This window comes from Bubalus kerabau, chromosome 1, assembly GCF_029407905.1.
Source record: "Bubalus kerabau isolate K-KA32 ecotype Philippines breed swamp buffalo chromosome 1, PCC_UOA_SB_1v2, whole genome shotgun sequence".
Taxonomy (NCBI): domain Eukaryota; kingdom Metazoa; phylum Chordata; class Mammalia; order Artiodactyla; family Bovidae; genus Bubalus; species Bubalus kerabau.
The window spans coordinates 63,326,888-63,341,170 of NC_073624.1; the positions used below are offsets into that span (position 1 = coordinate 63,326,888).

At 35.9% G+C, this 14,283-nt stretch overlaps 1 protein-coding gene and 1 pseudogene across 1 annotated transcript; both read left to right on the forward strand.

Moving 5' to 3' along the window:
* Positions 1-459: 459 nt before the first annotated feature.
* Positions 460-1,308, forward strand: LOC129641548 (olfactory receptor 6C3-like). The gene has a single exon (XM_055566233.1). It carries the CDS (start codon positions 460-462, stop codon positions 1,306-1,308), a length of 849 nt encoding a protein of 282 aa, XP_055422208.1.
* Positions 1,309-11,149: 9,841 nt separating this feature from the next.
* Positions 11,150-12,094, forward strand: LOC129641549 (olfactory receptor 6C1-like; annotated as a pseudogene).
* Positions 12,095-14,283: the final 2,189 nt, after the last annotated feature.

Sequence of the window (14,283 nt, forward strand, 5' to 3'; positions counted from 1 at the left end):
TCCTAAGCCAATATAGTTTGTACATAGTATCCGAACCATAACGCAAAATTAGATATTTCAATCCTATAAGCACGGCATCCTGGAAACTAGAAACTAATGTCTTAATATCTAAACTACAGATTTGGCTAGTAAATATAGTTTTAGAAAATATAATTAAAAGATATTTGCTCACATAGAAAATTTAGTCCTATGTAGAGATTTTATGTCAAATCACTAATGTGGGGACTTTAAACATAGACCTGTAAATACATTTTTTCTCTTTAATAGACAATGTGTAAAGTATTTTGCTTTAGTAGGAGTGAGTGGATATTGCAAAAATTCTCATGGGGATAAAGGTCCAGTGCTTCCTTTAATGAGAGCTAATAATTCCAATATCTAAATCTTCAATTCATTTACTATTCACTTACTCTTTGTTTTGTTTTATACCAACAGATTTGGCTTAAAGACAATAAAATCAGTATGAGAAACCACACAATGCTTACAGAATTCGTCCTCTTGGGCATATCAGACAACCCAGAGCTTCAGGTTGTCATTTTTACCTTTTTATTTCTGGCTTATGTATTGAGTGTTGCTGGAAACCTAACCATCATCATTCTTACTTTAACAGACTGTCATCTAAAGACTCCGATGTATTATTTCCTCCGGAATTTCTCCTTCTTAGAGATTACATTCACCAGTGTTTCTATCCCCAGGTTTTTGGGGGCAATCATTACTAAAGTCAAGACTATTTCCTATAACAATTGCTTGGCTCAGTTATTTTTCTTCATCTTCATGGGTGTGTCTGAGTTTTTCCTTCTCACTGCCATGTCTTATGATCGATATGTTGCCATCTGCAAGCCTCTCCATTACACCACCATCATGAACAAGAAAATCTGCACTTTGCTGGTCTTTAGTTCATGGCTAGGGGGATTTCTTACCATTTTTCCACCACTCATGCTTATCCTTCAGCTAGATTTCTGTGCTTCCAACATAATTGATCACTTCTCCTGTGATTACTTCCCCATTTTGCAACTCGCATGCTCAGATACGTGGCTTTTAGAGATGATTGGCTTTTACTTTGCTTTTGTGACTCTGCTCTTCACATTGGCATTAGTGATTCTATCCTACATGTGCATTATTAGCACCATTTTGAGAATACCATCGGCTACTCAGAGGAAAAAGGCTTTCTCCACATGTTCCTCTCACATGATTGTCATTTCCATTTCTTATGGAAGCTGTATATTCATGTATGTCAAGCCTTCAGCAAAAGAAAGAGCTTCATTGACCAAAGGAGTAGCTATTCTCAACACTTCAATTGCCCCATGTTAAATCCTTTTATTTATACCTTGAGGAATGAGCAAGTAAAACAAGCTTTGAAAAACTTGGTTCATAAAGTGATACTTTCTAGAAATAAATGAAAGTGTGTATTAACATGAATGAATGCAATTTAACTTCTACAGTGTCCACCTAGCTCCATCTCACAGATATCATCTGCACTGCTGAGCTCATTAGCTCAAACTTCCTTTTTAATGAAATTGACTATGCTGTGTCTTCCTTTCAAATTATCTATAGCTTCCATATAATCATGGACTTACAATTCCAAATAGAAAACCAGTAGCTTTAGAATATAAATTATTTTATCCATTATTCTGAATAATAAAAAATCTCATATTGAATAAAAATATTTAATATGGTAATTTCTAAAGGAGTAAACATTGTTTTAATCAGCTTACTCTTAAATTTTATCTTTTGGTGCTAATATAGCAATTTCTTAAAGTTGTGGAATATGAAATAAATAATCAACAGCCATATTTTTTGCACACTGTCTGCAGTATCTGTCCAGATCTTTCCACTCATCTGATGTACTTGGATATTTATTTTCCTACTTTCAGATAACTAAAAGTTCATAAGTTCTCATAATTCTTAGTTATGCTGAAGGCATGTGTTATGTTTATTTTATATACTCTCTTTATGTATCTACATTATTTGTATAAATACTTAAAAAGGAATAGCTAGCTACCATGACTCTAATGCCACCTGAAAATTTAACAGGAATTTCTTGAATAATATTCCTTCTATAGAGAGCGTTTATTGCATTATGTATGTTGAATTAAGTATGTTCTGTTTCGTATCTTATGTAATCTTACAGGTAAATGGCAAATTGCACGTTTGCTCAGTGTCTGACTTTTTGCAACCCATGGACTGTAGCCCACCAGGCTCCTCTGTCCCTGGGATTTCCCAGGCAATAATACAGGAGTGGGTTGCCATTTCCTCCTCCAGGGGACCTTCCTGACCCAGGAATTGAACTCGAGTCTCCTGCATCTCCTCACTGGCAGGCGGATTCTTTACCATTGAGCCTTTGGACATGCTATATGACAAATTAGGCATGATTATTTCATATACACGGAGAAGGCAATGACACCCGACTCCAGTACTCTTACCTGGAAAATCTCATGGACGGAGGAACCTGTTAGGCTGCAGTCCATGGGGTCGCTAAGAGTCGGACACGACTGGGCGGCTTCACTTTCACTTTTCACTTTCATGCATTGGAGGAGGAAATGGCAACCCACTCCAGTTCTTGCCTGGAGAATCCCAGGGACGGGGGAGCCTGGTGGGTTGCGGTCTATGGGGTTGCACAGAGTTGGACACGACTGAAGCGACTTAGCAGCAGCAGCAGCAGCAGCATCTCATACACAAATATGTAAATAGATGCTCAGAAAATTTGAGTGATTTGTCTGAGTGATTTGCCTAATTAGTCAATGCTGCTGCAGCTGTTTAGTCATGTCTGACTCTTTGTGACCCCGTAGACTATAGCCCTCCTAGGCTCCTCTTGTCGATGCGGTTTCCCAGGCAAGAATACTGGAGTGAGTTGCTCTCGCCTTCTCCAATATAACCAGTATGATAGCTCAATTTAAAAAAGCAAACAAAAAGTGTTTATATGTGTGACTATATACTTATTTGAAACTCTGTAAGGATCTACAAATTTCGCACAGTGTTTACTAAGGACCTGAATGATTCTATTACCTTTCACCCCCATCATATTATTTGTGTGTGTTTGCTGCTGCATCGCTTCAGTCGTGTCCGACTCTGTGCAACCCCGTAGCCGGCAGCCCACCAGGCTTCCCGTCCCTGGGATTCTCCAGGCAAGAACACTGGAGTGGGTTGCCGTTTCCTTCTCCAATGCATGAAAGTGAAAAGTGAAAGTGAAGTCGCTCAGTCGTGTCCGACTCTAGCGACCCCATGGACTGCAGCCTACCAGGCTCCTCCTTCCATGAGATTTTCTAGGCAAAAGTACTGGAGTGGGGTGCCATTGCCTTCTCCGACTGAATGTTTACATTAATATAATTATAGTCTATTTATCCAAGATACTAACTCCTAAAGTTATGCTTGGCATACAGATTAAAGGTTTAATCAAAACAAGATACTCTTCAATCTCTGTTGTGCTGAGCAAGAGAAGGAGTAGGAAAAAAGTATGAACTATTATACTTTTAATGTATAGCAGTATAATGGTGACAAAAGTTTTTACTGGAAGACAGATTAAAAATAATGGAGTTAATGAATGTAGTTAGTTAAATGTGGTAGATTACCAGTTAAAAAAAAAAAAGACATGGAATATTTTGTAGAAATCTGTACTAGGAATTATGATAATTGGTTGCTAATATCTGTCTAAAAATGATGTCAAGGGAAAAGGCTTCACACTTAGTGTTGTTTTTTTGTTTGTTTTGGTCTCATTGGATACTGTTCTCAAGCTTTCTTTTCTAACCCCAATACTAACGTGTTTTATGTTTTATATTCCTTTATGTTTTGTGCACATTTCTGTTCTGGCAATTTTGACTCGCAGAATTAGTTCCCTTGAGCCTGTATGAGAGAGAATAGATAAAACATTAAGTAGCTTGTGCTACTTAAAATCTATGCAGAAACGATTCCAGAGGGTTTTTAAACACTTGATTTTTTTTTTTTATCTTGCATATATTTACTTTTTCTCTTTTTCTATTGTCAAATAAACATATCCTCTCTGAATAAAAAAGAAATTTAAGACAAAAACATTGACAATAGAGAGCAAATTTGTGCAATGAGAAGAAATGATTTTTGCACAAATGGATTACAACCATGGTAGTTGCTAATATGTTTATATTGCAGCCACTCGAATGTTAGCGAACTTGTACAAAAATCAGAGGTAAGTTTGGCAAATAGATAGCAGTGAAAGTCTCTCAGATTTTATCAGTGACTTATTACTTATCGCCTGAATGAATTAAATAGGATAAGAGCTTGCTATGCAGCACAGGTGACTGTACTCAATCCTCTGTAATACCTGTATGGAAAAAGAATCTAAAAAAGAGTGGATGTATGCATGTGTATAACTGATTCACTGTGCTGTCGAAGTGGTAGTGTTAGTCACTCAGTTGTGTCCAACTCTTTGTGGCCCTAAGGACTATATAGCCCACTCCTCTGTCCATAGAATTCCCAGGCAAGAATACTGGAGTGGGTTTCCATTTCCTTCTCCAAGGGATCTTCCAGACCCAGGGATCAAACCAGTCTCTCCTGAATTGGCAGGCAGATGTTTTACCACTGAGCCACCAAAGAAGCCCTCGCTATTAAATAAAGGCAGGTAATTATTATTTCTGTTGTTTGTTTCTAACTGAATATAGGCTTTGCAGTAATTTGTTTAAGAGAATAGACTTTAATTTCTGGTATATTCTTTGCTAGCTGTATAAAACATCGAAGGACAGAACCTAACTTAGCCTAGTTATTTATTTGGCAATAAAGATTAAAGTTTCATAGGTATGTTATAAGAGTTAAATGAAGTAAAAATACAAAAGTTATTATTTCACTGAAATAAGTGATACTTTTTCTAAAACACAATTGCTATGATTATCCCTCCCCGAGTTGAGAATTAATTACAATCAAAAGAAAATTAAAGTAAATAAAAATAAAGAAAATTAGTCTTCTTAACATATATTAAGTGCCACATGATTTTAGAATAATTTCTTTTATGTTATTGCAATTATTTCTAAGAAATACTTTTGAAATTTCAACTCCATTTTAAACACAGAAAACTGAAGCTTAAAATATTAAATAGCTCATCCAGAGTAATACATCCATAAATGGCCCATTTGTATTTTTAATTCATGTTTTTCTTACCTCAATGCCCATATATGTTGTGTGATAATAATTTACCCTAGAATGCTATAATGAAGGAATTAATAGCATGTTAATAATGTTAACATAATAATTATAATAATAATAATTTTTTAATTTACTTTCCCTTCATTGTTTAAATTACAGATCACTAACAAATGAAGTGAAAGTGTGAGGTTATGAATTGATATTCACCACAAACCTTCAAAGATATAAATGTTACTATTTCTGGACTTCTTATTAAATGTGAATATTGTCTTTTTTTCCCCTTGTGTTGTCTCTGTGAACACTGTTAAGTATGCTGAGAATTGAGCCTGCCTATCCCTATTGAAATAAAGAAATGTAAATTAATCAGATTTCTTCATGGAGATAGTCCTCTAAAATAATTGTGAAAAAAAGAAGTATCTAATGAAACACTCCTTCCAACCACTTGACTGGTTCTCCTGAGGAGTCTTTGCTTCATTCAAGATGTGACAATTCTTAAAGGATCCTAGTGTCATGGCCCAAAGTTCAGAATGATTGAGCAGTGTCCAAGATAATATGAAGCCAAACTAAATGTTACATATGACATTTAATTAAACAACTTCCCTTTTCTTACTGCATTAACCTAAACCCGAAAACACCCTTTAAACTCACAAAGTACAAAGAAATAATGATGCAATGAATGAAGCACATTGCTTTTCTGGTATGATTTGTCAACGTTTTCTAATGACCTGCAATGAAGTTTAACTGAAGGAGAGAGAATTAGTAGATGCAGTAAAAGTTGTACCAACTATACCTTCAAAGTCATTGCATTACTAAGAGATTTTTCCTCCCAGTGTACAAAAACATTTTTAAAAACAACAACAGCAAAACACACCAGAAATAAAATGGAACCAATCAAAGATGCCTATCTCAGTCTCTCAAAGGAATGTCTTTTATTCCTTTAAAAAGAATGTATTCATTAATATGGGGGTCTCTTTTTCAACTTGGGTATCAAAGAAATCATAAATTTATCTACAGTTTCATTGTCAATGTTAACATGATAATAGGGGTTTAGGAAGGGCAGGACATAGGAATGTTTTCAGAATGACATTTTGAAGATGATTTGCAGTCATCTTATTAACAAATTAGAAATAATATTGCTGATTTTAATTTTGAATAGCTCAAAGAATCTGTCTCAAGGATTCTCAGAAAACAAGTAAGAATTGATTTTTATGAAATGAGTGGAAGGAAATACAAAGCTTAGGTACCTAAACCGCATTCTTCCAGAGGGAAATATGGACTTGTTTTCAGAAATAAAAGCCGAAAACATGAGTTAAATGCTTGGAGATATTCTTCATATTCTGTGTGAATACATCCTTGGGGTGGTTTAAATCTCTTGGAATCATATATACCCTGTTAAGCACTGAAATGTGTTTCTTTCAAAAGGTTGATGAATGAAGGAATGAATGCTAATAATTTTTTATCATGCTTCCTTGATGTTAGATGAATAAAATCCATTGCATTTTCATAATTTTTTACATACAAAGTTTCATATGCCACTCCCAATTTTCTGATATTAAATCGTCTCTTCCTAGAGTTTGCTTCAGCCTGTTTTCTCTGGCCCTAGAAGACTGGCTATGTTAGTGTCCATTACAGTATGGACATTACCAGTAATGTTCATATGAATTCTTCTAATGTCTATTAATATCTTTCTTCACAGCTCTTCATACATTCTGTCACAAGTTTAGTCAGCAGCAAAAAGTGTAAATCCTGATATTATAATTCATCAAATAATTAAAATTATGAGGAAACAGAAGAGGAAAATGAATATGTAATGAAATTGAAATAGGCTTAAAAATACAGTGCAATGACACATAGTTCATCATATAATAGTAATAATATAATTAAAAGGAAACCTGACTCTCCAATGCCTGTAGGTTATTGCAGAAATTTCAATCTTGAGATTGAAATCAAAATTTGTCAGTTTATGAGAATGTATTTTGTGAGATCAAAGTGTTATGAAAAACTAGTGCTTTCAATGAAAGGCAAATCCTGATGAAGGAAGAGTGATGTTACTGAGCAGGAGTAGAGTTCGTTAAAAGAATGAATTGTAAAGAAATTAAGGACATTGATTTTGAAATAATAGTTTACAATTTGTTAAATTATATATCAAAAATTTAGCTTCCTTTACATATTCTTTGTTATAAATTTACTCAATAAAGGGTATTTAAGCAGATAATGCATCCTGAAAAGTAGGTAAAGTAGGAAAATATACCTTATAAGTGAAGATAGAACTGACATGAAATATAGTCTAGAATATTGCTTAAAAGAGCATTGCACTTACTGGCAGTATGAAATTCAACAAAAAATTCAGAATTAATTACTTACATAGATAAGTGTTTATCTTAAATCTACTCTCACTGTACTAGGAACTGGATCATGTTGCCATAGCTTTGAAGGTAAGACTTTGAGCTACACAGACTAGAGAGGAGTTCATAGGAGATTCTGTACTATGTGAGGTGGGTTTGAAAGGATTACTACAAATTCCTACAGAACTCATACCATGAGTATTACATCTGTTCAGGAATAAGGAAGAAGGTGATTTGAAAATCATTCAAATATTCTACCCTCTATGCTAGTCACATACATATATTTTATTTAATACTAGCTTCACAGTCTTTCTCAGAAAGTTTACTAATATTAATGAGGAGCAGAGAAATAAAGTGGCTATTGGTAGCAATGTTGATGTCTTGACAAATATATAACATCCCTCAAATGTGGTGATCAAATCCTAGCTGAAGATGAGACAGTGGATTGTTTGTGGAAAGTAGGGGAGCAATGATGGGTAGAGAAGGCAGATACACTGTGTTGGGAGAAGTGATCATGTACCCAAAGTGGAAGAATGAGGATAAGATTCCCTTTCCCAGAATGCCTGTTGGGTACTCTACAGTCACATGGTTCTACTATATTTTCATTGCTGTTGTTGCTATTGTTCTTATGTGACTCTCTTGGTGCTAAATCTATGCACTACTACTTATCTTAGATGTAAGTTTTTACGTAACACAACATCTAAATCCCGAATGTTTTCAGCTCAGTGGTTACGGAATGTTTTCTCTATTGAACAAAGCCTTATAGGGGTTTTATTAACTGATAAGCATTTTTCAAAATGCTTCACATGTATTTGCTCATTTAATGGTCAAAATAACTTTATGAGATAGACTTGTATTAGTGTGTATTTATAGATGGGCATGAAGGGTCTGAGTGACTTTCAGACCTAGTAAGTGAATTGGATTAAAACCTACATATCCTCACTCTTCTGTAATATCATTTAAATTTTACCCCCCAAAAAAGAAAAATTAAAGCTCACTATTTCCAAAACATATACAAGTAAACATATTATTAACATTTACTTTCTTGAAGGACAACTGTCTTACTTATTAATCATCATCATAATAATAACATAAAAGTAATATTTTAAATATAAAGGGAAATAGGTTGTATGAGAATAAAGTCCATAATGATGACACATAGTTATGCTGTAATATTGTAAATTGTTGCCAGGGATTAAGATGATATCGACCTTAAGCTTACATGATTGTCTATCTCATTTTCCCCTTTATCTCTAAAACCTGCAGTTGCCAGTGGCAGTGGCTTTAGCATTTCTGACTTCCAGGGAGGTAGTAAGAGTTGAAAAACCTGAAAGACTTCTTTGCTGGTCCAGTGGTTAAGACTTTGCCTTCCAATTAAGGGGGTGCTGGTTGAATTCCTGATGAGGAATCTAGGATCCCACATGCATCACGGCCAAAAAAAAACCTCAACAGAAAAAAAAAAATCTAACAAATTCAAAGATTTTAAAATCTTTTAAAACAAACATTTTAAAAATGATTCACATATAAAAATCTTAAAAAAAGGAAAAAACTGAGTGTTAACAAAACTTGATTTGCTGTTTTGTTGTTGTTTAGTCACTAAGTTGTGTTCAACTCCTTTGCAACCCTGTGGACTGAGCATTCCAGGCTCCTCTGTCCATTCCCAGGCAAGAATCCTGGAGTGGATTGCCATTTCCTTCTCCAGGGATCTTTCCAACCCAGGGATCAAACCTGCAAGTTTGATCATCACAGGCAGATACTTTACCTCTGAGCCACCAGAGAAGCCAAGGACAAAACAGTCATTTGTTATTTAAAAATTGCAATATCTTTTTCATTTTATTTTATTTTAATTTTTTATTTATTATTATTTTCACTTTACAATATTGTATTGGTTTTGCCATACAGCAACATGCCTCCGCCATGGGTGTACATGTGTTCCCCATCCTGAACCCCACTCCCACCTCCCTCCCCATACCATCCCTCTGGTCATCCCAGTGCACCAGCCCCAAGCTTCCTGTATCCTACATCGAACCTGGACTGGCGATCATTTCTTATATAATATTATACATGTTTTAATGCCATTCTCCCAAATAATCCCCCCTCCTTCTCCCACAGAGTTCAAAAGACTGTTCTATACATCTGTATTTCTTTTGCTGTCTCACATACAGGGTTGTCATTAACATCTTTCTAAATTCCATATATATGCGTTGCTGCTGCTACTGCTGCTAAGTCGCTTCAGTCGTGTCCGACTCTGTGCGACCCCACAGACGGCAGCCCTCTAGGCTCCTCTGCCCCTGGGATTCTCCAGGCAAGAATACTGGAGTGTATTGCCATTTCCTTCTCCAGTGCCTGAAAGTGTAAAGTGAAAGTGAAGTCGCTCAGTTGTGTCCGACTCTTAACGACCCCATGGACTGCAGCCTACCAGGCTCCTCCATCCATGAGATTTTCCAGGCAAGAGTACTGGAGTGGGGTGCCATTGCCTTCTTCATATATATGCGTTAGTATACTGTATTGGTGTTTTTCTTTCTGGCTTACTTCACTCTGTATAATAGGCTCCAGTTTCATCCACCTCATTAGAACTGATTCAAATGTATTCTTTTTAATGGCTGAGTAATACTCCATTGAGTATATGTACCACAGGTTTCTTATCCATTCATCTGCTGATGGACATCTAAATTGCTTCCATGTCCTGGCTATTATAAACAGAGCTGCGATGAACATTGGGGTACACGTGTCTCTTTCAATTCTGGTTTCCTCAGTGTGTATGCCCAGCAGTGGGATTGCTGGGTCATAAGGCAGTTCTATTTCCAGTTTTTTAAGGAATCTCCACACTGTTTTCCATAGTGGCTGTACTAGTTTGCATTCCCACCAACGGTGTAAGAGGGTTCCCTTTTCTCCACACCCTCTCCAGCATTTATTGCTTGTAGACTTTTGGATCGCAGCCTTTCTGACTGGCGTGAAATGGTACTTCATTGTGGTTTTGATTTGCATTTCTCTGATAATGAGTGATGTTGAGCATCTTTTCATGTGTTTGTTAGCCATCTGTATGTCTTCTTTGGAGAAATGTCTATTTAATTCTTTGGCCCTTTTATTGATTGGGTCATTTATTTTTCTGGAATTAAGCTGCAGGAGTTGCTTGTATATTTTCGAGATTAGTTGTTTGTCAGTTGCTTCATTGGCTATTATTTTCTCCCATTCTGAAGGCTGTCTTTTCACCTTGCTTATAGTTTCTTTTGTTGTGCAGAAGCTTTTAATTTTAATTAGATCCCATTTTAAAGATTCTTAATATAATTAAGCTTTTAAGTTACACAGGAGGAAAACTGTGTAGGCATTGGAATATTAGCACAAAGATAATTCTCATGAAACCTGATGAGTATGTTTCTGAAAGTTCATAAGTAGTATTTGGTGTCAGAAAAAGTGTAGGAACAAATTCTTATATCAAATGCCCTATAAACTTTGTGATATTTACAGTTTTAAACTTCCTTTAATCAAAGAGTGTTTTACTTATTAAACAGAGGAAACTTAAGTATCAATGTCATTATCAATTTGCTTTAAATTTCCCCTGAAGGTGAAATGACATACTATTTTCATCAAATTCTAGGTCTACACTAAGATATTTGGTAATCCTCTCTTCTAGTGCTTTCCTTGTGCTTTCTCTTGTAGGTCTCCTGGAAGGAGAAAAACAAACAAGCAACTGAAGAATGAGAAACCATACAGAAACAATACAGTTTATCCTCCTGCAACTGTCAGATGACCCACAACTTCAGGTTGTGAGCTTTGTCTTTCTGTTCATCACCTACATGCTCAGCATCACTGGGAACCTGACCATTATCACCCTGACCCTGCTGGATGCCCACCTCCAAACCCCCATGTATTTCTTCCTCAGAAATTTCTCCATCTTAGAAGTGTCATTATACCCAAGTCTCAGTATACCCAAGTTCCTGGCCATCATTGTTACAGGAGATAAAACCATTTCTTTTAATGATTGCATTGCTCAGTTATTTTTTCTCATTCTCTTGGGAGTCACTGAGTTTTACCTTCTGTCTGCCATGTCCTACGACCATTACATTGCCATCTGCAATCCCCTGCATTACATGACCATCATGAATCACAGAGTCTGCACACTGCTTGTCTTCTCTTCCTGGCTAGTTTCATTCTTAATCATATTCCCTGCACTCATGTTGCTCTTAAACCTTGATTACTGTAGGTCTAATATTATTGACCATTTTACCTGTGATTATTTTCCTTTGCTTCAAATGTCTTGTTCAGAGACAAACTTTCTCGAAAAGATGGGGTTTTCCTGTGCTGTATTTACTCTAATGTTCACTTTGGCATTGATAATTCTGTCCTATACATACATCATCAGAACAATTTTAAGAATTTATTCTACTAGTCAGAGGACAAAGGCCTTTTTCCACATGTTCTTCCCACATGATTGTCATCTCCATCTCTATGGCAGCTGCATTTTTATGTACCTTAAGCCCTCAGCACAGGATAGGGTATCTTTGAGCAAGGGAGTGACTGTGCTAAACACCTCAGTAGCCCCCATGCTGAACCCCTTCATTTACAGCCTACAGAATCAGCAAGTCAAACAAGCCTTCAAGGACATGGCAAGGAAGACTATTTTTCAGAAGCAAATGAAATGATGTGCTATAATAAATTAGAGACATTTTGCAGGGCAACATTAAAAAATATATAATCAATAATTTTAATAACTTATTCAAATCACAATGGCTTTCCTGTCAACCGCGTTTATTCTTTTTATTCCTAGGAGTTTAAAATCATGTTTGTTTATATATTTCTCATTCAATTTAAACAACTTTTCTTATGTCTTTCTGACTCCCATTCTTATGAACATTTTGTTAGTTGCAACTTCTTAAATTAAAAATTGTTTAATATAAATTACTGTTTTGAGTTTGGATGTGATATTTAGTTTACCCAACACAGGAAATATAATCTTATGAATTTCATTTACAGTATATTTGACAGAAACTCTTTTTACCATTTTATAATTTTTAAAGAATTAATCTGTTTATTATTTATTTTTTGACTGCACTGAATCTTCATTGCTACTCGTGGGCTTTGTCTCATTGAGGCAAGATGGAGCTACTCTTTGTTGCAGTGCAGGGTTTCTTATTGCAGTTGTGTCATTGTTGTGGAGCAAGGGCTCTGTGCATGCAGACTTCCATAACTGTGGTGCATGGCATCAGTAGTTGTAGCTGGTAGGCTCTGGTGTAATGGCTCATTAGTTGTGGCAGAGGGACCTAGCTGCTCCATGGTATGTGGGATCTTCCTGTCCCAGGGATTGTACTTGTGTCTCCTGATTGGTGGATGGATTCTTAGCCACTAGAGCCTCAGGGAAGTCCCTTCACTATTTATCTTGGGAAATGTTTTTAAATGCTGTATAGTTCATTGAAAAATGTGAATATTTTCATTTAAAGACAGATTATTTATGGCACACGTTAATAAGGTATGTCCTAATGATATCTTCACCACCCTTATGGTAGAAAGTGAAGAAGAACTAAAGAGCCTCTTGATAAAAGTGAAAGAGAAGAGTGAAAAAGTTGGCTTAAATCTCAACATTCATAAAACAAAGACCATGGCATCTGGTCCCATCACTTCATGGGAAATAGATGGAGAAACAGTGGAAACAGTGCCTGACTTTATTTTTTGGGGCTCCAAAATCACGGCGGATAATGACTGCAGCCATGAAATTAACAGACACTTCCTCCTTGGAAGAAGTTATGACCAACCTAGATGGCATATGAAAAAGCAGAGACATTACTTTGCCAAAAAAGGTCCGTCTAGTCAAAGTTATGGTTTTTCCAGTAGTCATGTATGGATGTGAGAGTTGGACCAAAAAGAAAGCTAAGGCCTGAAGAATTGATGCTTTTGAACTGCGGTGTTGGAGAAGACTCTTGAGAGTTCCTTGGACTGCAAGGAGATCCAGCTAGTCCATCCTAAAAGAAATTAGTCCTGAATGTTCATTGAAAGGACTGATGCTGAAACTGAAACTCCAATACTTTGGCCACCTGATGCGAAGAGCTGACTCATTTGAAAATCCCTGATGCTGGGAAAGATCGAAGGTGAGAGGAGAAGGGGATGACAGGATGAAATGGTTGGATGGCACCATCGAATCAATGGACATGAGTTTGAGTAATCTCCGGGAGTTGGTGGTGGACCAGGCCTGGCATGCTGCAGTCCATGGGGTCCGACACAACTGAGTGACTGCACTGAACTGAAGAGAATAATTTCTTCATTAATTAAAAACCATAGACTTTTAACATTATTTACTTTTATAACTACAGTGCTAGATAGATAACTATATTCCAATCCCATAGTAACTCAATAGACATCAGTAGACACATATATATGTAGTAGAATATGGTGAAGAAATAACCATTTTAGATATGTAGGATTAACTTCACTTTCTCCAATTTCACAGAAAGTAAGCTCCATTTTCTGATCTAGCTGAAATATATACAGAGCTCCTTTCCAAGTTCATGACTAGTTTGAAACAGGGCATATATCTAAATTATTTAATCCCTAAAATATCTATTTGTTTATTTATACCTTAAACTATTTTTATAACAAAATCACTTGTTTTGTAGAAGCTAAAATCTTGATAACAAAGAAAAATATCCCCTTTTTATAGAAAATTAGGATTTCACGTACTAAAATACTCTTCCACTTATTGAGGCCTTAATAGGTGTCTAAAGTCTTTGGAAAGGTGGGTGTATGTGTGTAGGTGAAGTGATTACAGATACCAAAAAAAGCCCCTCATTTATATAAATCACATTTTAGTAATTAGATCAGATCAAATCAGTCACTCAGT